The sequence below is a fragment of the Aythya ferina genome (assembly GCF_964211825.1).
Source record: "Aythya ferina genome assembly, chromosome: 1".
NCBI lineage: Eukaryota > Metazoa > Chordata > Aves > Anseriformes > Anatidae > Aythya > Aythya ferina.
The window spans coordinates 114,357,880-114,385,679 of record NC_140296.1 but is presented as its reverse complement, the minus strand read 5'-3'; the positions used below and the strand labels follow the sequence as shown (position 1 = coordinate 114,385,679).

At 37.1% G+C, this 27,800-nt stretch overlaps 2 protein-coding genes across 3 annotated transcripts in view; both read left to right on the top strand.

Moving 5' to 3' along the window:
- NECTIN3 (nectin cell adhesion molecule 3) overlaps positions 1-17,921 on the top strand; it is a 62,991-nt gene extending 45,070 nt beyond the window's left edge. Inside the window, exons 6-9 of the mRNA XM_084533909.1 lie at positions 4,928-5,066; positions 6,382-6,463; positions 16,318-16,380; positions 16,919-17,921. Of these exons, the coding sequence (XP_084390035.1) occupies positions 4,928-5,066; positions 6,382-6,463; positions 16,318-16,380; positions 16,919-17,095 (461 nt within the window). The 3' untranslated portion in view covers positions 17,096-17,921. The remainder of the gene's footprint in view (positions 1-4,927; positions 5,067-6,381; positions 6,464-16,317; positions 16,381-16,918) is intronic.
- Positions 17,922-25,948: 8,027 nt separating this feature from the next.
- LOC311443770 (uncharacterized protein) overlaps positions 25,949-27,800 on the top strand; it is a 57,236-nt gene continuing 55,384 nt past the window's right edge. The window contains exon 1 of one of the 2 annotated variants that reach the window (XM_084534231.1): positions 25,949-26,266. In XM_084534231.1, the coding sequence (XP_084390357.1) occupies positions 26,155-26,266 (112 nt within the window). In that variant the 5' untranslated portion in view covers positions 25,949-26,154. Of the gene's footprint in view, positions 26,396-27,800 lie in introns of both variants that reach the window. The other variant, XM_084534232.1, reaches the window with a different exon arrangement.

Below are 27,800 nucleotides of genomic sequence, written 5' to 3'. Positions count from 1 at the left end.
TCGACTGATGGCATCACAGGTTTAGCAACAGAACCTAGAATAATAGATTTCCCAACATCAACCTTGCCAGCAATGCAGGAAGACACTTGGGGTACCGTCATCGGTAGTGCGGTGGGTGGGGCCCTCTTCCTCATACTTGTCAGTGTTCTGGTTGGAATTATCTGCTATAGGAGAAGACGGACGTTCCGTGGTGACTACTTTGCTAAGAACTACATTCCACCATCAGATATGCAGAAAGAGTCTCAAATAGATGTTCTTCAGTCAGATGATGTGGATTCTTACCCTGACAGTATAAAAAAGGAAATAAAGCATCCAATGAACAGCTTAATATCTAAAGATTATTTAGAAGACCCTGAAAAACCAGAGTGGAACAATCTAGACAATATTAACAGGTACCAGGAACGTTATGAAAGACCAATGGATTACTATGAAGGTGGAACATTGGGGATGAAATATATGGGTGGTGAATGTTATGATGACAATGAAGAAGACTTTGTTTCTCACATAGATGGCTCGGTAATATCCCGGAGGGAGTGGTATGTGTAGTAACCACTGAAAGCTAAACTTGTATCTACAATTCATTTCATTGGCTGATCACTTTCAGATTGTTTATACTTAAGCATAAGGAGGAATAAACTTTTTGAAACTGATTTTTTTGAAGGTTTTTATATTGTGACTTGACATGCAAATATTCAATCTCGGGAAAATGTATTTGAGCTGCTTATTTTCCCAATGCTGTACTACTGTTGAAGATTTTTTTAAATGCAGAGTGCTTATATTGGTTTATGTCACAGGTTAAAGAAAAGATAAATTAAACTTACCACTCAAAATTGTTAAAGAATAAAAAGTGACTGTCTTGGGTCTCTGATTGGAGAAAATAAGTTTATATAAGGTAGTGATAGAGTATTTTGGGACATTTACTTCGCAGATCTAGTAAATCAAATAGCCACATCTAGATACCATCTGTGGTAAATCTAATGCTTCTACATAGCAAATGCTGTACCAGTTAAAATGAGTTAGAGGGGAGTCAAAGCTTTATTTTCAGTTTTCCTGCACAAAAATGAATACCTCTTAGCGTTTTAATGAGCCTTCTTGTAACTATGTATTTAAAAAGTCATTGCACTTAAAGTAACTTATCTATGAGCAAGATTTTGAGGAGTAAGTATAAACCGGTAAAAGGCTTGTCTTTGAATAAGAAATTATTTTTTTACTCATTGATTTCCAAAAGCTTGTGTGTACGTAAACAGTATGGTATTTTGTTGGGTCTGTACTTGGCAGGATGTCAACTCATTAGTAAACTTCAGGCTCCTTCTTGCAAGTACAGTACAATTTAAGACCACTTTCTGAGGTGTTACAGGGATCACATTAAATTTGAAAGCCGGAGAACTAGACATAACTAGGAAGAAAACACCAATGAATTTTGAAGCTGAAGGTAAAAGCCAACTTAAACATTTACCAGGATGCCATTAAACATGAAGTGTGCTAAGAGGTGTCAAAACACTTGCTTGAGTTTTTACAACCAGAAGTCAAAACAGATGTTCTACCCTACTTCTGCGTAAGTTACATGGTCCCTCTGAAGAGGGTAACCAGAACTTGAGATTAATAGGGAAGTGGATGTGTGCATTGCTACTTCATGTACTGAAAGCCTACTATGCAATGATGCAACTACAGAATGTAAGAAACAGCAGTTTCAGTAAACTTTACAGTCTCTGTACAGCAGTGGATTTGTTTTGCCTGCAAATAATTCAGTGTTTTAACAATGTGGTTGTTTTTTAAAAAAAATACATCATATGTAGGACATGTCATTTGACATCCAAAGTAGTTCTACTTTGTCTTGAGTGGTTGCACCAAACTAAGTCTGTGACTACAAAGACAAATTGGGCTGAAATACAATAAGATAAATTGTACAGAAATGATAAACTCAAAATTAAAAAGAATGGTGTTCAAGTGCCATCTTCAAATGCTTAGCATGAAGAAAAGAAATGGATGGGCCTATAAAGATTTGGAACCTGAGAAGGGCAAAACCTTTACTACATTCACAATGAAATGGGCTGTGTATTTATGACTGCTTCATGAGTGGAATTTCTTGCTGGAGTTCCTTCTATCCTCATCATTTTCAGTAGCTTACAGCATTTAGAGCTTGACAAAAGTAGTTGTATTAAGTGTTGTAGACAATGCACTGTGATTGCATATGACTGCATGTCTTTAAAAAAAGATGAAAACAACAGCCTTATTTGAAATTCAAATAGAAAATAACTTCCCTAAAGAACTTAAGTTCACATTTGGATTAATTGGTTACTGATACGTTACTAACCAAAGTCTCAAACTTTTAAGTAAATGACAGTGTGTATCAGTAGCTTGAGATCAAAATTTGAGGAAAAGAGTGAAGTTTCTAGCTGAAAGTTCTGATCCAAATTCTTTCTGGAATAAAGATATTATACCTCTCTTCAAATAAAAATACTTGATATATCATCTTTAAAAGATGGTGTTACTTAGAAACAAACACCTATAAACCTGTTATCCACATGGGATATCTTGCTTGTCTCTGTGGAGTTTGTTTTTGTTTTTTAAGAAATACATATATATATATATATATTTAATTCCAATGGGTTAAGAAGTTGAAATGTTTGAGTTGAAGCTGATAATAGATATAGGGCTTACAAGTGTTGCAATGTTTTGTACATGGTCATGTCTGCTGTAAAAAGAAATGATTGTAAGTACAAATGGCTCTTGTGTGAATAAAATTTTTGTTACATTCTCAAATGTAGGCAGTGTTAAAAACTAAAGTTTGACAGATTTTGTTAAAAGTGAAGGTAAACAAGCATAAGAAAATGGCTAGAAGGAGCTGCTATAATGAAGCTGTTGAAATGGGCTTCTGAACATCTCTTCCTCAAGATCCTTACCTTATGAGTTGCTTCAGAAATGATTTAAGTCTGTGTACTTTAGGAATCATGAACAGGGATACTTGCTATCCAAACAAATGCGGTTTAAGCACAAAGGCTACACTATCTAGAATTCCAAATACTAAAAAATTCTTGTTCTCAGCTGCTGTAGTTCTGATTGAACCACATACATTTAGTGTCAAATCAATTTTCATCTATTTACAACCAATTGGTCATTAAATAGCTGTGTTGTGTGCACCATACAGCTTAGGTACTTTTTAGCTTGTTAAACGTGGCATAGTGGTCTGGGTTTCTGCTTGTTCATCTGGTTAGAGTGAAAATCTGTGTGCCTACTTCGTTGCCAGAGCAATTCCAAAAGTAATAATTGCAAAAGTAATTTAAGTGAGCACTCTGATAATTGCACTCCAGTTCCTGTAAACAGGCAGGTACCTCTGCTGGCAAATACAACTGAAAGACAAAAGCAGGATCTTTAGGGCACCTTTATGAATTCTGGACTTAGTGCTGTGTATTAGTTACCAGCAGCTTTCTTACCTAAGTAAGATGGAACCCAATATAAACTAACCCTAAGCCAATTAAAATGCAGTAGTTAATTGCCCTGTTAATTATTTGACATAGCTATTCCTCATAAAAGTGGAATTATGGTTCTTCTGTGTACAGACTGGTATCTGATGGGCAAGTTAACAAATTGAGCTCATATCAGGAAAGATGTGTGATAAAAACACCATTTTAGGTGACAACTATTTTATGTTACACTGACCTTCTGGAACAAGTCCATTAAAACTAAGGGATAAAGTCATAAATTAATAGAGCTACTAACAAAAAAAAAAAAAAAAAAGCTGTTGAATACAGATTTTTCCTGCTATCTGAACATCAAGGGAGTGTTGCTACAGGGTCTTTCTTATACCAGAAGAGGATAGGAATCCCTTTTTCAGATTGGGAACGAAGGATTGGACTTTAAAAAGTGAGGGATGGAAAAAAATTAGTCCAGCTTACAGGCAGAAAAAGGTATTTGAAGTAAGAGTAATTAATAAAACAACTTGGTTAGTTGCTTTGTTTCTGGACAATTGAGTAGTATGTATAGCTGAAAGGCTTGTAAAATTTCTTGTGGTAAGAGACTAAACAGAGGAGGGGTATACAGTGTTCAGAGAAACAGTATGATTTTTTCTGAGGGGACATAACTAAAGTATGCTGCGTTTAAAAATACGTTACAAGCATAGAGCTGTGTTAACTTCAAGCTCTGATGCTGTTAGTTTTCTGGCATAATAATGAGTATACACCACAACACTTTTGTTTGTTACCTGCATTAACAGTCTTAGTGAAGCTGATGTGAATTACTCCTGTTGTGCAACAGCAACATCTCGATAAGTGGGTTAATCCAATATAGGAGTTGATAATGTAGAATTTGACACCAGTAAGCTCAAATGAAAAATGCATCTTTCACAAAACAGTTTTTCTTTTTTGTTAAAGTTTACTTCAAAATTAATGTTTCTCACTAGCTTTAAGTGCTAGAGATGATAGGTAGTCTTAAGAGTTGCTTTAAGCAAGCCATGTATTAGTACATTTTGTGTGTTCGTTGCTCCATATAGCATATCTTTCCTTGATCCATATTTTTCCTTTGTGCAGACTTACGTGACTTTAAAGACAGATTGTCGGTAAAGCCATACTTTTCTAGTTTTTTTTGAATTTACACTCTGTTCTTTCATGTAAGTGCAAAGTATGTGTTTTGTAACTTCATTTTGTCTTAAAAACGAAAATTAGAGCATGCAGTTAAAATTCATTAAATGTAGCCAATGGAATCCAATGGAATGTTTGAATTGATATTAATGATTTATGAACTCTCTTAATTTAACCAATTTTTTAAATGGATGGCTGGAGCCAAGATAACAAGTGCTAGTGCAAGAAGAGGCTTTCTGTTGTTCGGTGATGGAAGGAAGAGACATCTCAGAACGACAGTGAAATAGCTTACTTGACTATAGAGAGTGCATAAACTTCATAAAGGTGTAATCTGTGCTATCACATTGCAGATGTGCCATTTAAGCAGACATCTTCTGTTGCTGTAGCAGGGGCTGTGATTGGAGCAGTCCTTGCTCTTTTTATCATTACCATCTTTGTGACAGTGCTGCTGACCCCAAGGAAAAAAAGGCCATCTTATCTTGACAAAGTGTAAGTATGCACTGCATTTCTTAAACTTGAAAGCAATTCACAGAAAATACTTGTTTTATTGGAATTCACATGACTGAATTGCCTTAACAGTTGTACGGCTGTCATAATTTCAGAGTCGTATTTGCAAGGTAGTCAAATGTGTTATCACTTGCATTTCTGAAAAATAAATGAGGAAGCTAAGAGGGGGGTTCAAAGGTGGTATATATTCTTAACATGTTGATATTAGCTTTATGCTTTTCATTGTATTTGCTTGTAGTTGAAACAGGAGGATAGAGAGAGGCCCATCTCAACTTTGTTACTACTAGTTTATCATAACCGTAGGTTTAATATGGAAGTAAACTAGCCATGCTTTGCGGAAGTAACGGTCCAGTAGGATTTATCCTGCTATGTGTGTGAAATGAAGCATTCCGATTTGTATTGTTAGAAACAAGTGGCTTAATGTGCTTTCTGGCATGTTGGTTGGCTGTTCACATTTCTGATGTTGACATGCACTTGAGTTTTAAGCTTCTGATGTGGTCAAACAGAAACAAGCGAACAGTCTGAACAGATTTTGTCAGTTAATGTAGCTGATGTCTAGACCCTGTTTGGAGCGTGCATACAGCATGCATAAAAAGTGACAGTGGCTTAGAATATTTGTAAATATAAGTCCCTTCATATACAAAAGTCCCTATATACAGTTAACACTTAAACTGAATAAGAAATGAAAATGTCTGTCATCTCCCTGAATGCTTAATGAAGAGTTGAATAAAATAAAGTATGTAGCATAAAGTAACTTACAGGACTTGAATCTCTTGAGTTAGGAAAATAAGTCAGGTGTTTTTGTAGAACTAAGTAATTTCTAACATGATTAGAAGTAATACTGTTTTCATGTTTGCTTCTCAAATTCAATAGCTGAAGCATAATTATATGAAGAGATTGAGACATTTGTATTCTATAGCCATTTGCTTTCACTGAGCTCATAACAGAAGTCTTGCATGTAATTCTTTGTAAGGCTTCTCAAAGAAAGCTTGTACTGGTAAACATTGTTCAGGCTGTTTCATGACATATAAATGATGGTTACCTATTGCTTACAGTAGTCCCTATTCTACTTAGTTGGAGGGTAGGAGGGCAGTTCTCTCCTACAAAAAGTGCATGGTTGAGTTACTTCCAGTGATGGATAGGTTATTACCATGTTCCACAATTGGGTTATTGCTGACTGAAATGTGTGTTCATTAAAGTGAGCACTGGGTGACTTCGCAGCTGGAGAAACACATTATGACCCTTCAGTTGGACTTCATAAACATGGTATGTCATACTTTGTTCTCTTTTAATATAGGATTGATCTTCCACCCACTCAAAAACCATCTTCTTGTGAGGAGAGAGCATTCTCTGTACCGCAGAAAGAAGCTATGCTTCAGGTGAGTAAGGGGTTATATATAAGCAGAGGTAGGAGAAGTGCTAACTATTGAATTACTTCAGTCTCATTTTGCCTTCCTGATAAAGTACCAAGGCTTTCGTTTGTTAACTCACAACCAAAAAGTTTCTTTGCCTATGTGATACCTGAATCTTATGTTCTTGGTGTTAATGGGATCCTTAAACTTAAAGGTTGGACAGCTAGTGGATAGATCTCTTTTGTATCTTTAATAGTGTTTGACGGTCAGCTGTTCTTGATGTTGAAGCTGTGTATGAAACTGTGGTGATTAAGAGAATGTACATAGCTTCATAAGAGGCTTTTCATCTGGGGAACAGATACGGAACAGATATATTTAGTACACTTAACAAGAGACTTCAACGTAGTGATCTTTGCTGGTAACAATTGCCATTCTTTTAAGTTTTTGTGTTTGGACTGATTGGAATACATGGAAATTCTGGATCCATGGTTTACTTAATATGCTTTTTTGATTCTTAGTGAGGGTTGCTAAATAATTGTCTGCAATTATCTAGATTCTAACTTTTTAAATATATTTTTTATATAATATACCTTCATCAGCACCAAAAGATTCTATACTAGCTCTGTGACAATTACTTGAATTTTTAGTGCATTTGCATGGGTAGCTTAATGTGATCTAAAATAACGCTGTCCAGGCAATATTGGCATGTGTTTTCTGCTAGGTGTTTAGTGGTTGTTCAGTTGTAAACTGATGTGGAGATCTTAGTTACAGATTTTCTTAAAAGCACTGAAGATACTTCTGTAGATTTTCTTCAGGGGGTTGTTGGCTACTGAAGCTCAACAAATATAAGCTGACAATAAAACCTTTTCTCTTCTTAAAGCAATTAGTGCATGAAAATATTATTGTGTTACAGGTATTGTGTTGAGTAACAGTTGCTAGTTTTGTTCCTGAGTGAAGTAGGAAACGAAGACTCACTGCTATTATTAGTAGAAGCCAGATGATTCTAATATTATGAATGTACAAAAAAATGTATTTGACAAAAAGTGTAATTTTTGTCTTCTGCTTTTGAAGGCAGTGTAACACCTAAGATGATACAAAGTAAACAATGCTTTTTGTTCCTCGGGTTTGACACCTGTGCTAACTATGGAGTAACTCTTCTGGCATTACCATAGCTAGTGAATGCAATAGTGATGGAGCATACTTCTGCTAATACAGTCCTCTGCTTGAAATATTATGTTAAAAAAAAAATGTTATCTTGCTTACTGAATCAGAAGGTATATACTATTGTAAGTTAGTTGTACATCTACAATGCTGTCAAATATCAAAATGACAGCAGAAAGAAATGTGACTTGCTATCTTTTACAGGGATATTCAGAAGCATGTTAGGGTCACAGAATATCTTAAGTTGGAAGGGACCATGCAAAGATCAAGTCCAACTCTTGGCTTCACACAGGACCACCCAAAAATCAGACCACGTATCTGAGAGCGTTGTCCCAATATTTCTTGAAATGCAGCAGGCTCGGTGCCATGACCCCTGAGGAGCCTGTCCCAGTGCCCGAGCACCCTCTGGGTGCAGACCCTTTCCCTAACCCCCAGCCTGACCCTCCCCTGTCCCAGCTCCATGCCGTTCCCTCGGGTCCTGTCGCTGTCCCCAGAGAGCAGAGCTCAGCGCCTGCCCCTCTGCTCCCCTCGTGAGGGAACTGCAGGCCGCCATGAGGCCTCCCCTCAGCCTGCTCTGTGCTGAACAAACCAAGGGGTCTCAGCCACTCCTCTAGACCCCTCCCATCTCTGTAGGCCTCCTTTGGACACTAATAGTTCTATGTTTTCCTTATACTATGGTGTCCAAAACCACACACAGTGCTCAAAGTGATGCCAAATCAGTGCAGAGTTGAGTGTAACAATCACTCAACTTTGACCAGCTAGCAGCAATGCTGTGTTTGATGCACCCCAGGATAAAGTTGGTTCTCCTGGCTGCCAGGGCACACTGCTGGCTCATGTTTACCTTGCTATTGACCAAAATCCTCAGATCCCTTTCTATTGGGACTGTTCTCCAGCCTCACCCCCTAGTCTGTACACAGGGTTCCCCTTCTCCAGGTGCAGAATCTGGCACTTGCTCTTGAACTTAATGCTGTTGTTGATTGCCCATCCCTCTAATTTGTAAAGATGTCATTGCAAGGCATCTTGAATCTCAGCAGCTGCTCCCAATTTAGTATCATCTGCAAAATTGGTCAAAGCACCTTCCAATCCTACATCCCGGTCATTTGTGAAAACATTAGAGAACTGATCCTAAAATGGGGCCCTGCAGAACAACACTAGTGACTGGCAATCAGCCTCGTGTAATCCCATTTTCTATAACTTATTGAGCTTGACCCCTCAGACAATTGTTCATCCTTCGTGTTGCGTTTTTATGTAGCTGTATGCCAGACATTTTCTCCAGAAGGATACTGTGATAAACAATATTGAAAGTTTCACCAAAACCCAAAGTTACATCAATTGGCTTCCCTTTGTCAGCTAGATGGGTAACCTTTTCTTAAAAGGAAACTAAGTCTGTTAGGACCTTCCCTGTCATGAACTCATTTTGGCTAAGTTCAGTGACTGCATTGTCCTTCAGGTGTTTTTTCAGTAGCTCCCAAAATAATCTTCTCTGTAATTTTAACAGGCACTGAAGTGAGACTGAGATGCCTGTAATTACCAGGGTCGTCTTTCTTGTCCTTGAAAATTGGAACGGTATTTGTCAGCTTCTAGTCAACTGGGACCTCTCCAGATTCCCAAGACCACAGAAGGAAGAATTAAGAGGTCTCATGATGACATCAGACAGTTCTGAGTACCCTGGGCTGAATCCCAAGGGGCCACCCAGACTTGTATGCATCCAGGTGGAACGGCAAATCCCACACAACATTGGGGTTGGCTGGGAACGTATTGTTCTGCAGTCAGTCCTCAAACTCAGGGCACCTGGAGTCCCAGAGCCTATGGCTAGTGTTGAAGACAGAGGAAAAGAAGGCATGAAATGTCTCTGCTTTGTTTATGTTCCTGTTTGTGAGGTGACTGTCTGCATGAAGTGACAGGCCTGTGTTTTCTCCATTCTTTTGCTTTTCTTTTGCTCTTCAGATATTTTTAACAAGCCCTTTTTATTATCCACCACGGTACTGTCCATCTTCAACTCTAGTTGAGCTTTGGCTGCACAAAATTTCTCCCTACTAAGGCAAACAGCATCCCTGCAGTTCCTCCCACATAACCTGACCTCGCTTCCAGCAGCCATATACTTTTTCTGCCTAAGTTCTAGAAGATCCCTGCTAAGCCAAACCATCCTTCTGCCGTGCCTGCTTGACTTGTGATGTTTTAGAATTTCCATTGCCTGTCTTCTTAGGAGGTGGTACTTGAAAAATGACCAGCACTGCTGGACACCATTATCTTCAAAAGCAGTTTTGCAGGGGGCCTTACTAACTATTCACTGAGCAGCCTGAAGTCTGCTCTCCAAGTATCCAGTGTTGAAGTTCATGGTTTCTTTTTCTGAACTGTCTTTGAATTCTCTCTGGTTTTGCTTGCTGTGGCTTTTGTTAGTGACTACTTAAGAACTAAGAAAAGCTGAAGTTGGCTGTAATCTTTGTTGAACAAAGAAGATGTTTTATCTAAATGCATTTTACAAACTGAATACCAAAACCAGATTCAGTTCAATACTCATTTCCCTCAAGCTGGATAAATACTTCCTAAGTTGTTTTGGGAAAGGGAGAAGATATCAAATTCTCTATCACGCTACATGTTCACTATTCTTTATTTAGAACTAATGGATGTTGGCATAACATTGTTAGTATACCTGTTTTGTTTTTCTTCTGTGGAATTTCGTAAAATTGAAAAGAACTGGAGCTGGAGGCAGTCTTCCGATCTGCTAATGATACTATCCATACACATGTACTGTCTGTTATGCTTGAGGCAAGTGCTTCTGCTTAATCTAATAGACATAAGTGTCAAAATACTACCTTTAGTCAAGAAGTGATTGGTTGTATTGTTTTGTCATAATAAGCCAACGCTTGAATAGCTATAAAGAGGGAGAAGTGGCTTAGTGTGTCTGCCTTGTCCTGTTTGGCCGTGTCTGCAGTGGCTGTGTAAATTATGTTCTAAATGCTGTTTGAACTGCAGTGTCTAGACAGAAGTGAGAACCGTGTTGGTAGGTTTCTTTCCAAATAGCTCAGATACAAGCTTATAGCTATGCTGAAAAGAAAAGCAGGTGAAGCGTTGCTGTATTGACAACAGCAACAGATGATCACATAAATCTGAGCAAAAATAAAATGCACAAAAGTGCAAAGTAAAGCTGAAGGAGACTGAACTTAAATGGTACCTTCGACGTGTTTAGAGTAGCTGAGGAGCAATGCAATTTAAGCTGATTCTGTTGATACATGTAGTGTGCAATATTTTTAATCGTTGATACAGTTAGTGCTCAGGTAGAGTACAGTAGTTTTTAGGGTCATGTGAATTATTTCAGATATAACTGAATAAGCTGAAATGCTCCCATTTGTGTGCAGTAGTTGATTTTTAAGTAGATCTTAATGCATATTTGAGCATGTGAGTGTTGGTATTAAAAGAAAGGGAAATGTTATACACATTTGATAATAGTGGAAAACAAATGGTTTAATAGTAACTTTTTCAGACTTGGAAGCTTTATGTGTAGTTAGTGTTTGTACTGATGCTGAAAATTCAACACGTAAGTGGAAGTATGTTTTAACTGAACGCTCCTAATTTTTTATACTGATGTTTGTGGATACCAATTGGTATTTTCCTGTGACTAATGTAGAAATTCAGAGGAAAAAAGGCCCTAAAAGAGTGAGGGAGTAGGCTAAATCAAAGAGACAGTAAACAGAACAAATTTAAAAATGACCATGTAAATAGCTTTTACTGTGAAAACTGTCTATCTCTAAGGTCTTGCTTTTGTGCTTTTTTTCCTAATCATTGTTACGGAAATACTATTTGTTCACTCAGAATGGCTTGTTATGTGCAATGTGAAAGAGCAGTGAGCAGCCTGAAGGTTATATTCTTGGTGAGGGCACAATCTTTGCTTGGCAACTGAGTTTTGAGGCAAGTCAAGAAGCTGAGCAATAGAAGAGTTCCAGTAGCTTGAAGAGAAATTTCTCTGCAGCATAATATTAATAAAAAGAGTGGGAGAGGGAGCACTAATCCAGACAAATGATTTGATTATTCAAGTTAGTTAACTATTTCATAGAATATATTGCAAAGGAATATATTTCTAAGAAGCCAAGTTGACTTGTTTAGAAACATGACTGAGACAGGAACTGTGTGACATTATGGGAAAAAATGGTATTATGTTATGCTTGACAAGCCTTTCGAAAGGAAATAGAAAAAAAAAAATAATACTTCAACTGTGATTTTATATAATGCAATGCATGAATATTCAGGATTCTTGAAACACTCAGGAATTATTTGGGCTTCTTTTGTATTTTCTTTTATAGCAGCAGAAAAAAAAGCAAAGAAAGGAAATACAGTCAAGTAGGTAATTCTAGCCCTGAAAAGGCTGACTTGAGTCTTGAAACTTCAAACACCTAACATCTATAACCAAACTATCCTGTCAAATGGTAAAGCTCTTCAATGGTAATACAAGTATTCCTTTCCAAAATAGGAAAAAAGTGAACTTGTAGCTTAGTTAAAAACATAAGGCTATGCAACGCCCCATTATTGAATGATATTTCTGGACCATATGCAAAAAGTAGTCTTAAATAGAGGAAAATATTGATTCATTTATGGCATTTGATATTGATTATTTCATGGCGCTCCTGCACTCTTCTACTTGTTTCTCTAACGATCTTTATAAAGGTAGGAATTTCTCTTCCTTGATGGAAGAGGAAGCGTTATTATAAACTGCTTTAGACTGCAAAGTTGTTTAGGCAAACAGGATTGAATAGAAAGAAGCACAAAATGTGTGCAGATAAACTCATCCATATTGATGAAGGATCTTAAAACAGGAAGGAAACATTAACTTGATAGGGACTAGAATGAGGCATGACTTTTTATTAATGGATCTTGAATGTATGAAGACAATGATATACTCTGTGGGATGGATTCCTATAAATAAGATCTCTTAGACATGGGGAGTAGATAGGACATATTTATAATGGGATTTGTGAATTGGAAAGGATGAGAAAATATAAGATGATAATTGGTTGAGCCTTTTAAAGGACTGTTTGAGAAGAAGCATATTGAAAGTAAAATTCAGTGCTCTTAGGAAACACTGAAATGCATAAATTAAAGCATTAGGAAGAAGATACAAGAAGAAAAGCAACACTTGGAAATACCAAGTTTGCAGCGAAAAACAATGAAATAAGACATTATGAAGATTTATGGCACTGGAATAAGTTGACATTCAAGTTAGGAAGTTTTAATTGGCAGAATAACACTCCTCACTTTATTTTGTCAGTTTGAAGACTTGGTTGTTCTTTAGGAAACATTGATTTCCTGAGGTCCTTTACTTGCCTCCAGTTTAAAATGTAAATGTCCAATTAGCGTAGAGGTCATCTTTAATGATTACAAGCTGTTACTTTTCTATATGGTATATAGACTTTTCTATATGGTATATTTTCTGTGCTGGAACCGCATGTTTTTATATTCTTGTTCATGATGTGTTAGAGTAGACTGTTAGAGTAAAACAATATTTTGACTTGTTCTTTACAGGAGTGGAATGTTCTCATGCTTGACTGTCCTCTGTGTTGTTTAAAGCAAGTCCTTAAATGTAAAACCAGCAACTTTTACCTTAGCTTCCTTTTTAACATAGAGGTGGAGTGATAGTATTGTACGTTGAGGCAGTAGCTCCTGAATTGGAAAACAAAATGGAAAAAAAAAAAAAAAAGCTGAAATTACAGATTTAACCAATACACTTTTTAGACATTGCATTTAGTATTGAGGAAAAATATTTATTTCTATTGAACAGGGCTTTAAACTGTTACTTAAACTTTTTTTCACTACTGACAAAGAAATGGGAGAAGAATGACTCTCTCACATGCCTGAAGATCTGGAGTAGACAGATAGTTACTGTTCTTCTGTATTCTTCCCACAGTGCTATCCGGAACTAATATTAAAAAAAAAAAGTTCACATTTTTACATTATTTTTAATGAGTTGATTCTTTGTTTGGATAGAAACTGACTGACAGATAGAATGGATTGGAGATGTTCAGCTTGACTGAGTAAGGTTTAAATTTGGGGATGAAGTTCTGGTGAACTAACTACTTGAAATGCTGATACAGAATTGTGATTTGAGTGGTACAAGTCCGAAGATCCTGCTTAAGTGAGACCCAAGCAAAATGCAGATGCCTGTTTTCTCCTGTTGGATTGGTGTTAAATTGCTCAGATAAAATCTGTTCTTGTCTTTTAGCAGCTGCTGAAAGTTTGTTTTCTGAGATTGGAACAAACTTACACTTCAAACACTGAGAATATCAGAAGTTATGCAGGGTGCTTTCTTTAGTCATGTTTAAAATAGATACTTGGAGCAACATACATGTAAGTCATGACTGAAGGACTTTTAGCTATTGACTAAAATGACTGTTGGCCATTCTGAAAGAAATATTGAAGAACAAGTGTTTACCTACCAAGTGAAGAACCATTTTTGAAGAATAGAAAAATCTGTTCTCTCCCCTTTGGTTAAAACAAAAATCTATCTCCTGTGAGGTATTAGAAAAGCTTGCTAATACAAAAGAAGAGAAATATTTTTCTCAGGCAACATATCATCTTGCTTTTTGTCCAGCATATCTCTGAATAGTGTTTACAACCACAGTTCGGGCTGGAAGGATGATTATACTTAAAGCAAAAGTCTGTATGAACTCTAGAAGTGCCTTCCTGCCATACTTTTCTAGCTTATTTTCAAGAGCACAGTATGTGTGCTGCTGTATATACCGGTAATGCTGATTTTCTTAGAATAAAGCAATAAATATTACTTTCTCTATTTCTATCTTAACAATAAACTAATCATAGACAAGTTAGTTGTAGTTAGCTCATTTTTCTTCAAGTGTTTGCAGTGAGGAGGATTTCCATTTGGTATTACTTCATTGAAGTTGGATCATTTCAGCATAGTTGATTATGGTGTATTTGTGTACTTCAGTATGGGTTCTGGTTGCCATCACTATGTAATGCATACCCTAAATAAGCCACAATATCTTTCTTACAGTATTAGTAGTACTAATAGTCATAGATGTTCCAAAAGCAATAGAGTTGACAAGTTGATAAGATACAGAAGCTATCTAAAATCCTTTTTTTATATCACTAAGTTTTTTTCTGCAGTCTTGAACTTAATCCACTGTTATTTGATCCTTACTGAATATTCTGATGGACAGGAATAACATCTGTGTTTTAGCTTTTTATGTACTTGTAATTTTATTGATATGCTTCTGTTCTCTGAGGGCTAGCACAAGCACTTAGATCAGAACAAGGCAGCGTCAGTCACATGCTTGGGAATGTTGGTGTTTGCTATTTATGTTAGTGCTAAATGTATTCGTGAATAGAGCTGACACAGAGCCCAAGTACGTAGAGTTTCAGTTCTGTTATGAAATGTAGTAGATGCAGATAGTCCTTGTTCTCTATCTGCTATCAGAGAACCTCTGTGTTCATTATTGAGTTTCTTAAAGACATGAAGAAATAGACTACGGATATGCTGTTAGGGTAGGATAGTGCTGCTTGATCAGTATCTACTGCTTGATTGGAGTCAGCTTTAAGACTTCTTTGTTACTATAATAGCCATAAGTTTAGAAAATTAAGAGATCTGTAAGAACTACATTGATTCTGGTCATGGAACTGTTTTTCAGAATCCAACGAAAGGCAAATAATGGAATAAGTGAATTGACTAGTGTAAGTACGAGAAGGCATCAAATAACAAGATGCAATCAGGTGAATTAATTACGGCCTTTCTTCTGTTACAACATAGCCAATATTCCAAAGGATTGATAGACTTAATAAAAAGAGCAGTGGACTCCTGTTTGGATTACCCAAGTTTTACTGCTGTATATGGCTGTATTTTTATTAGCAAGCCACACTGAACAATAGGAGCAGACATAGTTAACACTGAGATTGTAAGATGTTCATGCTATATGTGTTTTGTGAAATTCTGATGGCTGTTAGTTTTTGTCCTGTTCTGTGAATAGAACATCCAACAGCTCCTAACATGCATCTAGCTATTGGGCCTTGCAATGAGTCTGAAGTAATACTTCCGAGACATACTTTGAAGAAGAAGTTTAGGCTCCACAGAAGAAGTTGACAGCAGAAGATCTAGGCAGCATGGAAAATCAATAGCAAAACTAGTCAGCAAAACAAACTTAAGTAGATGAGATATAAATATATCTGCTTTAATTAACAACAAAAAAGCACTTTTGCATTGGATATTGCCTTTAGAAATTTATATTTTTTTCAGAAGGAACAGCTTTATTTAATTTTATCAAATAAAAAAATATTTTATTTCATCAAATGGAGAAACCAACATGTTATCCCCTTCTACTGTTAGTAGTATCCAATTAAATTCCTTCTCAGTTAAATACTTCTGTGCAATATCAAACTGTATTTATCCATATGATGATAGTGATGATTGTGAAGACTTGTACTGTATGTTGGATTTGACTTCATTTGTCTTGTCTAAAGTCAATGTCATAAATTTAAAAAGATTCTTAATCTCACTCAAATATGCTCATATTTAAAGTCAAATTCATGAAAATAACACTGGTATGTTGACAACAGCATTTTTCTTCCCACTAGAGATTATCTTGTATGGAGTGCTGTAAAAGGTGGTCAGTTAAGACACTTGAAAATGACGAATACGTTTTTGTGATGGGTAATGTATTTGTGTAAAATAAACCTGTTCTGCAGTTTTGACTTGCTTCCACTAACTTTTCTTTCAGAAAGAACATTTTGCTTTGCAAAGCCAGTGTGGAGAGAGAGATACTGGGAGCTTGCAGCACATGGTAAATAAAATGGCTCAAATTCCTAAGCAAAACTGATTTCCTCTAGTTTCTTAAAATAAGTGTGAGGATGTTTTATGGCATGAAGAACAAAATACTTGTCTGTCCAAGGCAATAACTGTTGCATGTGTGGGTTTGCTGTCCATTAAGTTAAATGAGTCAATAGGACTTCAAAATACTGTATTTGCCAAGTAGTTTTGCTGGCGAATTTAATCATATAATCACTAGAACTTTAAAGTTCTTGTTGAATAAAATAACAAAGAACAGAGATTCTAACAGACACTTAGATAGTCTGTTTTGATTTTTAGATTTGAGTTAAATTCTAACTTTGAAACAGAAGTTAGAAGGTCAACTTTGAGTAGTTATTAACATTTGCCATATAATAGTCTTAGTGATAGGAATTTTCAAGTTCATGTTTCTTTATACCTAGGATTATTTTGGAGATCATAGACCTTTCATTTTCATCAGAGGTTTAACAAGAACAGAAATAGTGGGTTCTATACATGAAATATGAAACTGTTTATTTCTTGTATGTGCTTAGAAAGCCATGAATGGAAGGCAACTTACCTGCGAAGCTGAAGAGCTACAGGAAGAACAGAGTCTTCAGCATATATATCCTGTTTATCAGCACACATATTACAAAAATTGGAGCAGCAGACACCCTCAAAGCTTTGGACCTGGGAAAGTTTACATCAATCCAAGGGAGCATTACGTATGATTCCACATGCAGATGATAACTTTAAGATATGAGTTTTTTCGTACTTGTTGACCATACAACCAATATGGTTTGTTGGCTTTGATCTCTAAAAGATTTTTTTCTCGTGGAAAGAAATTGCATAGCAATTTTGTGTAAGTGAACCCTATGGAATTTGTGACTTAACTTGATTCTAGCATTTGGAATGTATTTCTTTTAGCAGTTAACAGTACAACCTCAGCCTGCCAAATGAGGAGCACGATGTAGCTTTATTAACCTTCATAGCCTTAAGATGTATATACTACAGTTCGTTAGTTTGACCCATGACCGAGTGAGGTTAGGCTGTTGCCCCAGTTATCAGTGCATATTCTCTCCCTAAACAGATGTTATAAAATTGCCTATGTAAAAATGAGTAAAAGGCCAGCAACTGAATTCCAGGTGACCTAAGTAGTAATAGGCTATCAGTCAGGTTTTTTTGCATATTGGAAAGCCTGGGGTAGTTACCATTTTGACTGGCCTTAGCAATTGGTTTCTCCACTACCTCTACCTCTCCCAGTCAAATGAGCAACTAGACTACCTCTCAAGTACTGATTTACTGCTTTATAACATGTTGGGTGTCTTCCCACCTTGCAAAAACAGACATAATTTTGTTATATCAGGAATTTTGTGTTCCTTGTTATTTGCACCCGGGCTGTCAGTTGATGTACTTTCTGGTTATAGTTTCAGAGTAGGTCTACATGAAATTTAGTTGCAGAAAGTAGACTGTTAAAGCTCATGACTATTTAGCCATTTTCTCAGTTAAGTGTTTCAGAGTTCGCTCTTGTTGGTCAATAAATACATTTCATGTTCATTGGTTTCCTCTCAATTTGTGATAAAACTATTGCCATGACAAATTTTTATGTCTTGACAAGAAAAAGAAAGCTTCAGTAGTCTTCAAGTAGCTTTCAGTGCTGTTCTTTCATCTTAAACAGTACTGTGAAATAACTGGTGAATATACTGATGTTACCAGTACGGGGTGTTCCAGATCAAGTCTTAGGAGTGTGAGTAATGGTTGAAAAACATGCTCAGGAGCTTCTTAAAGTAAATTTTCTTCCAGAGTAAAATACTCTTCAAGTAAAAAAAATATGTTTACCAATGCCAAAATGATCTCATGAGACAGTCTTGAGGTTTAAGACAGCAAGAAATAAGATGCTGACTGAAATTGTTTTGGAGAAACTTACACGTATGTACAGAGTAAGGACTTTGTCAGATGACTTTAAGACAAAACATGTAGTATGGCTATTTCACACTGAACTAACTTGTTACAGATTGAATATAACACCTGTAATATCAGTGTGTTTTTTTCCTGCAGACATGATTTGATTTTTGAGACAGAAGACTCCCCATTGCAGAAGCAATAGAATTGAAACCTTGTACAGTTAAATGTGCTGCAGGCAGAATGCTTTTAGGAAAACATGTATTAATCTCAATTGTAGTAAAATTAATGACATCACTACAATAGGGTTAGGTAAACGCTTGCAGTTTGGCACAGGCAATAGCTAGAAGCTGATGGTTTAGATGCCCATTGTTTGGGCACAGATCCGGCATTAACTGGTATCTTGCTAAGCAACTTGCTTTTATGTGTGGATGAAGCTGACAGCTGAAGTTATGACAAAGCAGAATTTTGGGAAAAACTTGTTTCTTGGGAGCTTTCTTTGGCTGTTCTCTTGTGGACTGATGAGCATGTTCATTTAAATTCTGAGCAACTGTTTTCAACTTTGAGGCCTGCTGCTGTATTTGAGACCTGAAGAAGGGCTTGTACACCCCAAAACTGTTTACAATGTAAGCTGGCTTCTGGTAATTAGACCAATATTATTGAGCAAGACTTAATGCAAAAAATATGTTGAAAGTGCTTTACAGGGAGGTTCAAAACTGCTGTTGTAGTAATGCTTACAGTAAATTCATTAGTTTAATATGATACTGAAAAGCTAGTAACTTCCTATTATGATGACATAAAAAACAAAACAAAACAAAACAAAAAAAGCTTGTGAGTTTAGACACCATTATTCTACTTTCTTTTCTTAATTGCAGATGCATTTTGTTTTGAGGAGTTGAGATGGGGGAGAAAGGGGGAAGGGAGGGAGAATGTTGGCAAAAAAGTCCATTTTCTAGTTATTTCTAAAAATTATTTCTAAAAATGTAAGATTAGCTTAAAGAAAAATGTAGTCTTCCTATGTTGTTCAAAACAACAAAATGTTTGTCAAAATAAAAGTTTGAATTGTAAGCTCTCCATCAGCATGTACTTTGCCCTAAAGTAGTTAATGCAATGTATTACCGTAATTATTACCTGTGAGAGGATTTCTTTGTAATATATTCAGGGACTTTTAGAGTATTAACTCTTCTGAAATGTTGCCTACAGTCTTAAGTGTGGCTAGATGTTGGGGGGAGGGTATTTTTGTGTAGAATTCTCCGAAGATAACAGGAGAATGCTAATTAGGATTGCACAAAAGATTGCTCACATAGAAGTGAGTTTGATCAGCTTTTTTAAGGTGTAGAAAATGTCTTTTTATTTTTGTATATCTTTAAATGTATTTGGATTTTGATTCGAATAAACGTATGAAATATAAGTTTTTATATGTTGTTTAGATTTAAGATTAAATGTACCCATTTTCTTGGCATGATATATTTCTTCATGTTTCATTCTCTGGTTCTGTATGTGGAGCATATGATTTTTTCTAGCAGTACTACTTTTGAATACCTGTGGTGTTGGATGCTGAAGCAAGATGTTCTGCCAACAGTTGTTTTATTTAACAGGAGGCTTATGGTACTTGATGAGAACTGAAGTTTGAGTCTGCAGTCCATTTACTGAGCTCTGAATTATCTGTGTATCTGTGCATTTTACAATTGCATTTGTTGTATGCATTTAAGTGGGATAATGTGTGCGTGTAAATCACTTGCTGATTCTTGATTGGGTGCATGGTAACCATTGACTTTGGGATGACAGTTGATTTGCACTTACTGGTGTACCTGATTATTATTATTTATTTATTTATTGTGAAGATACTGCCATGTTTTGTGCCAAAGGACAAGAAAAGGGGTAAGGGAGAAAACCAAAACTGACCAAATAGGAAGCTGATGCATATGTCCACACAACTGTCAAAAACAAAGTTTGAGGCTCTCTTTGAAGTGCCACTACCCTTCACTGGAGTAGTGAAGTGATGCTAAAGAGGGTAGTAATTGTTGGGAATTACTGTGCATCTGGATAGCACTTGCTCTCTCAGGATTGCTTCAGTTCTACTAGAGCTTGTATCTCAGTATCTCACCCTGACTAGTAACAGTAAATAATTAAAATATAATTGGACATGCTTCATTAGAGGTATTCTTGAAACCTTTCAAATAACTTTCAAATAATTGCCTTAATTACTCAGTGTTCCTGTAAATCCTGTAAATTAACAGACTAAGACAACCTTGAAGTTTTTTTCAAGCATGTTGACCTCTAATACTAACAAGTGTGTGCTTGTTTTCTAAGTGCAGATGAGGGAAAACTTCTGGATGTCTATACAGACCCACAGAAAAAGACCAGCTCTTCTGTAAGGCTGGAAATTGGAAAAGACACTATTTGAAATAAACTGGTCAAAAGATAAGAGATGAAATTCAGCTTAAATGTAATATGAAATGTAATATGTTTAACTCATCTTGGTGCATTAGTAATTAATAGTTGTTTGCCCTGTCTTCTGGATTTTACCTACCAACAATTTTATCTTGTACCTAGTCCCCAGACTGAAATCTGTGATACAGACAAGAAGTTACCAAAGGTAGCTTTTTATGTTCCTATCTGCGACTTGCTTCGCTGTTACTAAAATGCTTTTATTGTAAAACATTAAGCGAACATACAGAGCTACTTGCTGTACCTATTTTTTCTCATATTTAGTTGAAACAGTAAATATCAGGACAAAATTGTGGTGTCTTTCTGGTAGGCCTGTGCAGTTACAAAAAGCTGACAGTTACTGCCAGATACGTATGTGGTCAGTGCTACTACCCTCATTAGGTCTGTTGATTGTCTGGCGTAACTATGGAGTTATGCATATTTGTGCAGTCAGTTACAAGATGCACTGAGTGATAGAAAATGTTAGGATTATTAAGTCTTGACAGCTGCTCACAACTTGAAGTCAATAACTTTGGTCTCTGAGAGGAGCTTTTCCCTGCTTTTTGCTTATGACCTATTTAAGAGAACAGTTCATGTACTGCGAAATTGCTTGGGACCAAAGAACCTAAAACACTTTCTATTCCAGACTGTTAACCTTTAAAAAAACACAGGTGAAATTCTAATGTGCCTTGAGATAATCTGTTGTTGAACTTGTACAAGAGAGCCTAAACTTCTTTTTAGCCTTTGTGAAATCTAAAGATGTACAGTTTAATTGGTAAGTGAAGTATTGGTGCATCTCAGTCAGGATCGTGCTCAAATTCTGCATATCAGACTACAAGACAATGTCCTGGAACCAGCAACAAGTTTGTTTCATTTCTCTTCAGTTTCAGATTTGTTCTTTGTCAGGATTGTCACTCATTCATTTTTGCCTTTAATAGCTGTGTCACAGAAATGTATTCAGCTGTGACATTTTGTAACAAGTCAGACATGTCTCTGAATTTTGTTTCAGTGGTCTTTTGGTGATAAATTAAAGTAATAGTCTAGACAGAGAATAGATGTCTCCACAATTATACATCTGTTCATGATGCCACTTCTCCCCACTTGATTGTGTGATGTGCACCTTAGGATGCAAGGGTGAACTGGGGAAAGAAAATGAGTCTCATTGCATCAGAATGGGGTGCCTCCTATAGCTGAAGATGATAATTGCAACAGACTTTGTGCCTTGAAATATGCTCAGCAGTTTCTGTCTGTCACAGGTATAGTAACTGTGAGTCAGCCTAGTTTCCACACAAAATTGATAGGACAGCAGATATTTTCAGTTAGTATGTTACTAGAGTGTTTTCAGAGGGGTGGGTGGGAGGTGAAGTGTGCTACTTCAGCTTGAACAGTGTACTTGCTTCATCTCTCAAGTCAGAAATGTCACAGAGAGAGATCCATGCATGATGTTTTTGTGGCCTGTGTTACTGATGACCCAGCTAAATATGTTTATGATACAGAGTCCAGCCATTTCACCATGCACTGGATCCATATGAAGTGGAGTTGTGGACATGTTAGATACAAGAGTCACATCCAGCTTTATTTGCTTGGTTTCTGTTCTAGGCCACGGTGTTGGAATAGCAGAGGGGGAACCTTGCAGCCATTGCAGTAGTGGCCTTCCCTCTGCAGTCATTCTGAATGGAGTTACCTGATGATACAGCTGCAATTTTTGATAAGGGACTGAGTGTGGGTTTGCCGGGGCAACCTGGTTTCTACTCAAAGAAGCTGTTTGAAGTTGGTAGGCATGTTGTCATGTTAAGCAGAGAGAAGAAAAATATTTTGCTTAATAGATTTCATGACCCTCTTCTCTCTGTCAAGTAACTAATTTTTATCTATATTTTCCAGGTGTAAGAAAAAAAACAGATGATGGTGGTAGTCTGCAGTTTTAGTCTCTTGGACCTCTGTAACTCAGTGCAATGGAAGCTTCAGAGATTTTGTTCTTTCAAAATGTCACTGAAAAAAAATGATGGTTTAAAGCTGAAGTCCTAGAAAAAAAAAAAATGAACAGATGAGTGGAATCTGTTTTCAAGTTGTACATTTTAATTCTTTATATTGTAATTGTTGTAATTAATATTGTAAAGGCATTTATAAAATTTGCAATGATTTAAATGCAGGGAGAAGCCCTCCTGATTACCAGGTTCACAGGTTTGAAAACTACACGAATGATTTAAATTGGGAGGGATGTCTGGAGATTATCTAGTCCAATTTACCACTTGCCTCAGAGTTGTATCAGATTACCCAGAGCCTTGTCCAGATGAACTTTGACCAACTTTGAGGATGGAGCTCTGTACAACCTTTCCTGGCATATGACTACCATCACAGGGATAAACTTATTTGAACAACACTTGCTGTAACTTCTCTGTTGCCTCCTACACAGTGAAGACACCTCTGAGAAGAGCTTGGCTCAGTCTTCGCTGTAACACCCAGCCCTGTTAGGTATCTGAAGACAGCAGGTAGCTTCTCACACCCCTCAGACTCCCATCTGAACAGCCCCAGGGCCCTCAGCTGTTCACTATGCATGATGTGCTACAGCCCCTGATCTCTCCATGGCTCTCCCTGGGAATTATCCCAGTTTGGCAACATCTGTCTTGTACTGGGAGGGTTAAGGCTGGACAGTACACCATGAGGCCTCACAAACACTAAAAATAGAGAAGACATCTCCCTTGACCTGCTGGCTACACTTGTAGTTACAAAGACCCATAGGCAGTTAGCTGTCATTGCTGCAAGGGCATTCTGCTGACTCAAGTTGTTATTCACCAGGACTCACAGATCCTCCTCTGCACAGGCCAGATCTTGTTCTCTGCTTTGTCTCTGTTCCTGCATTTTCTGAAGATAACAATTGAGTTAAGTTGCTGTAGCTGAGGAATTGAATACTGCTATATACTTGGTTTAACATGTGTACCATGCATATAGTTAAGATATGTAGTTGCCATAAACTTTGACCTTGACTTTAAAAAAATCAGTTGGCTCTCATAAAGGGGAAAAGTTGCTTTGTGTGTTGTTTGACACTGGATTTGTAGTTTTCTTGCTGTCACATTGCAGGCGACACACTTTGCTGCCATGGTAATGAATCAAAGGTTACCTGCAAGCCAGACAACTGTGGTATGTGCAGCTGAAGATGAGCTTATTTTCTTTGTGCCTTTAAAAATACTTAATTAACTCCAGAGACCTTTCTAGCTAAGACATTTAATTTTCAAAAAAATAAATAGAAGATAAAAGAGTAAAGATGGAGTCACACTTGATTGTTCCTGTTTGTTAACAGATTCTCTGTAAGGACAAAGTCACTTCAGTGCATCATCCCATAGTATGGGTCTTGGTCACATCTATAGCAGGATAACTTCTTGTAATGATACTGACTTATGAATCTAACTTTCCATTTCCCTGTATCATGGGTTTGTATTGGATAATTGATTTGTAACTAGCACTTCTTACAGGACTGGTGTCTCCAGTTTTCAGGAAGGTGTCCCCACCTTGTTAGGTATGTACAACTCCTTGTATGATAAAATTATTTTGCTCACGGAATCCCCAGATCTGCCCAACTGCTGCATTCAGAGGTGGAAGGGGAAGATACCTGAAAGACACGGCAGCCTGGCACAGTGAGATGTGCTGTCCTGCAAGTGTCCTTGTCCACTGGAAGAATTTCGTGCAATCTATACTGGATTAAACCACAGATGGATTTTGCCCTCTGAATCAATGGAGCATTCGGATTAAGGGTCTGTGGAAAAGGGAAGCCATATGAAGGGCCAAGGGTCATGACTGAAAAGACAATTTGCAATTTGTCAGAATAAAGACTGATCTACCTCTTCATATGTGACAAGTGTAATTTATTTAAGAAGAAAAAGAAACAATGTTTAAACACACGCTACCTCACCTCCTTATCCTTCCCTCAAAGAAAACAGCCCCAGGTAGCATCATAGCAGGATTTCGTAACAAATTATGAATTATTAGGTTCAGAAACACTTTAAGGGGGAAGAAAACATGATGTACTTCAGAACTACATCACTTTAAATTGTGCTTTTCATATTTTTTCTTAACTGTTGATTCACTCTGCAGTTTCTGGAAACAGAAGACTGTTTTGTCTTGACATATGAGGAAAGTTCCTAAATGCTGTTTGCTGTTTAGGGTTAGCATCTCAGTACAATCTGCAGTAGAAACTTCTATCACATTTGCAATGCTCACACTTGGAAGACTGCAGCTGCCAAACTTCACTAAGGCTGCCTAAAACTGACAATACAAAAAATCTTGTAAATAATATGGTAAATGGTGGAAAATAACAATTAGTTCTATATTGGTGGTTAAATATGCTAATGTACAAACAGACTTATATTGGAAGATCAGGTAATTTTTATGAACCCGGGGAAAACGCTGTCTGAATGGGCAGCAGCAAAATTAGGATGTCTCCTGAATTACCCAAGATATAAATGCAGAGAGGGTACTTTTCTGCTTTAGATTGTTATACTATGTGCCTTTCAAGCCTTACAAAATGTTTATTACAACTTCAATATTATTTGTACTCATAGCTTTATCTGCAGAAAATATAATTAGTAGCCACACTTACCAGAGAGTTCAAATGCTTTTGTCTTTGTATTTTAAGTAATACGTTGATTAAAAACCACTTCCCTTTTTTAACAAATGTTTCAACTCCGAAACATTTGATTGGGGGAGGTGGGCATGTAAAAAATGCCCCAGTGAAATCTTCTGGGACATACTACTTTAATGTAAGAGTAACAGGACATATCAGGCTGTGAAAATAACATTCCCTGCTGTCACATCTAGCTGCTTGTAAATTCACAGACTGACATTATTTCATCTGTAAAGCTGTTTTGTGTCCATAACTTTAATAGAAAGACTGAGCACCTGATAACTATTGGCTACGGACCTCCTGATTTCCAGGTTACAGGTGCATTTGGTAAATCCATACTAGTTACTCCTATGATGAATTTGCTGTCAGTTTGTAGTTTTCCTTTCTGGAGTCTGTTATCTTCTGAGTGCATCTATATGCAATGCCTGTAGTTTTCCCTTGTACTTCAGTGTACTGGATTAAAAATAGTGTTCATTGCTGGTAATGCTTATCTATTGGATGTAACCACTGTAAGAGACAAATAGCTTCTGAGCCACCTTCTCTCCTACTTTGTCCTGAATGCTTAGGCTTTTAAATTATTTATCAAATAGCCTCCATCAAATCTCACACCCAGTATCTATATCTCAGGTAGTAGTGTTGTTAAACTGTAGAAGAGTTGCTTTTTTCCTACATTCAGACACATGGGAAACAGCATGTGGTTCCTTAGCTGCATGTAGTTCCTTGATCACATGTGGTTGTATATCTTCCCAGGGGCTGGCAGGATAATTAACCTGGCTTCAACTACTTGAAATGCTATTTTTGTTGAAGGAGGATACATAATATGAACACTGAGGCATTAGGATGAAATTAATTCCATCAGAGTGGCCAGGGAGTCCTGAAGAAAAGACTGCTATTGCACTCAAAATCCTACCAATTAGTGCTCTGAACTACTTGGGCATTTCTTGTGTCACTGGTTGGTAAGCTGCTAGTTGAACAGTGCACCTCAAATTTAAGGCAGGTGTTGCTGGGAATGTAATTACTTGTTTGCTCCCACCTGCTACTTGCTACTCTTTTGTGGTTTTCACAAGTGTGCTGATGTGTGGTGAGTAGTGACTTGTGATTTAGGAAAAAATATATATATTTTGTCTGATATAAATACTTGGTGTTCACTAACAACAGGGATGTGAAGCTAATGGTTTTAACAACAATGGTGTCTTTGGATGAGATGTTATTTAAATAGCATAGCATAGCAAATAATGGAAAATGAAACCATATAGTACTGTAACTCACTCACACAGCTCTGCTGTTAACATTGCATGGAGGGGAATCAGTGAGCTTTCCATCCCACTGTTGCTAGCATTTTGCACAGTAGATGAAGGTAAAGTGAAGAACAGTGGTTATCCAGCACTGCACAGGTCTGCAGGTTTCTGTGACTCACACTGTCAGGGACAGGGGAGATGGAGGTGGGTGCTGTCAGTGCTCTGCTGTGGTTTAAGTTGTTCTGATGTGAAAGTGGGAAGAGTGAAAGGCTGCCAAATTCTGCTTGTGTCTGCTAAATGGTCACCTGTTTTTTCTCCTATCTATTGTGCAAGGCTCATGAGATCTATAGTAAAAGGTGCAGTGTCAGAGAGGAGCAGCAAGGCCAAGGACTGCTCTGAAACCATTATTCTGATGGAGGCATGTTCCTTCATATAAAGATTAAGGTGTATGCTAGATAAGAGAGAACTCAGTACCCTCGTTAAACTGTGTTGGGGGGAGAAAGCAAGGTTTCTGTCCCTACACCAGCCAACCTCACAGAGCAGAAAAACTTCTTTAGGGGATGTTGAGAGCTCGGCTGGAATGAGACTGAGTAAGAATTATTAATTCAGTGTTGAAGCATCCCTGTACAATGAGGGTGAAGTAAAGGTTTGAAATAAGTATTTGGGGTTGTTCTGGTATTTTGGATTTCTTCATTTTTCAGGTATTTGCTTTGGAATCCCCATTAAGTGCTCTCATTTTACTAGTTGACTCTCCTGAGGCCTTGTCAGCTTATAGCAATATGTCCCTGATTCATTAAAGAATGAGAAGGTACTTGCAGCTTAAAACTTCTTGAATATCAAAAAAGTCTTTCCAGCCCAAGTATAGACAGGGTAGTTCTTCATTTTGTTGTTACTTGGTGACTGTTTTAGCATCTGCTGATAAGCACATACCGCTCTGCAGCTCTGAAGTGTCAGTGTTTCACTGCTGGGTGAGTTGTTAGATACCTTGAATGTGCTTCACAAAATGTACAGAATGTCTTAGACTGTTTTCTATGTTGGACGATCCTAAGGCTTAGGTGCTACCGTTTCTTACTACTACAAAGTAGGAGGTATCAGAAGCATGATTAAACCAGGCATAGGGAAAAACTTAAAAACAAACTTCGCATGTTGTAGCATGATGAGGAGTAACTGGCACCTCCACAGCAGCCCAGCTCTGTTTAAGTGAGGCTGGAACCTGGATTGTTATCAAGCCCATGCCATTAATTTCAG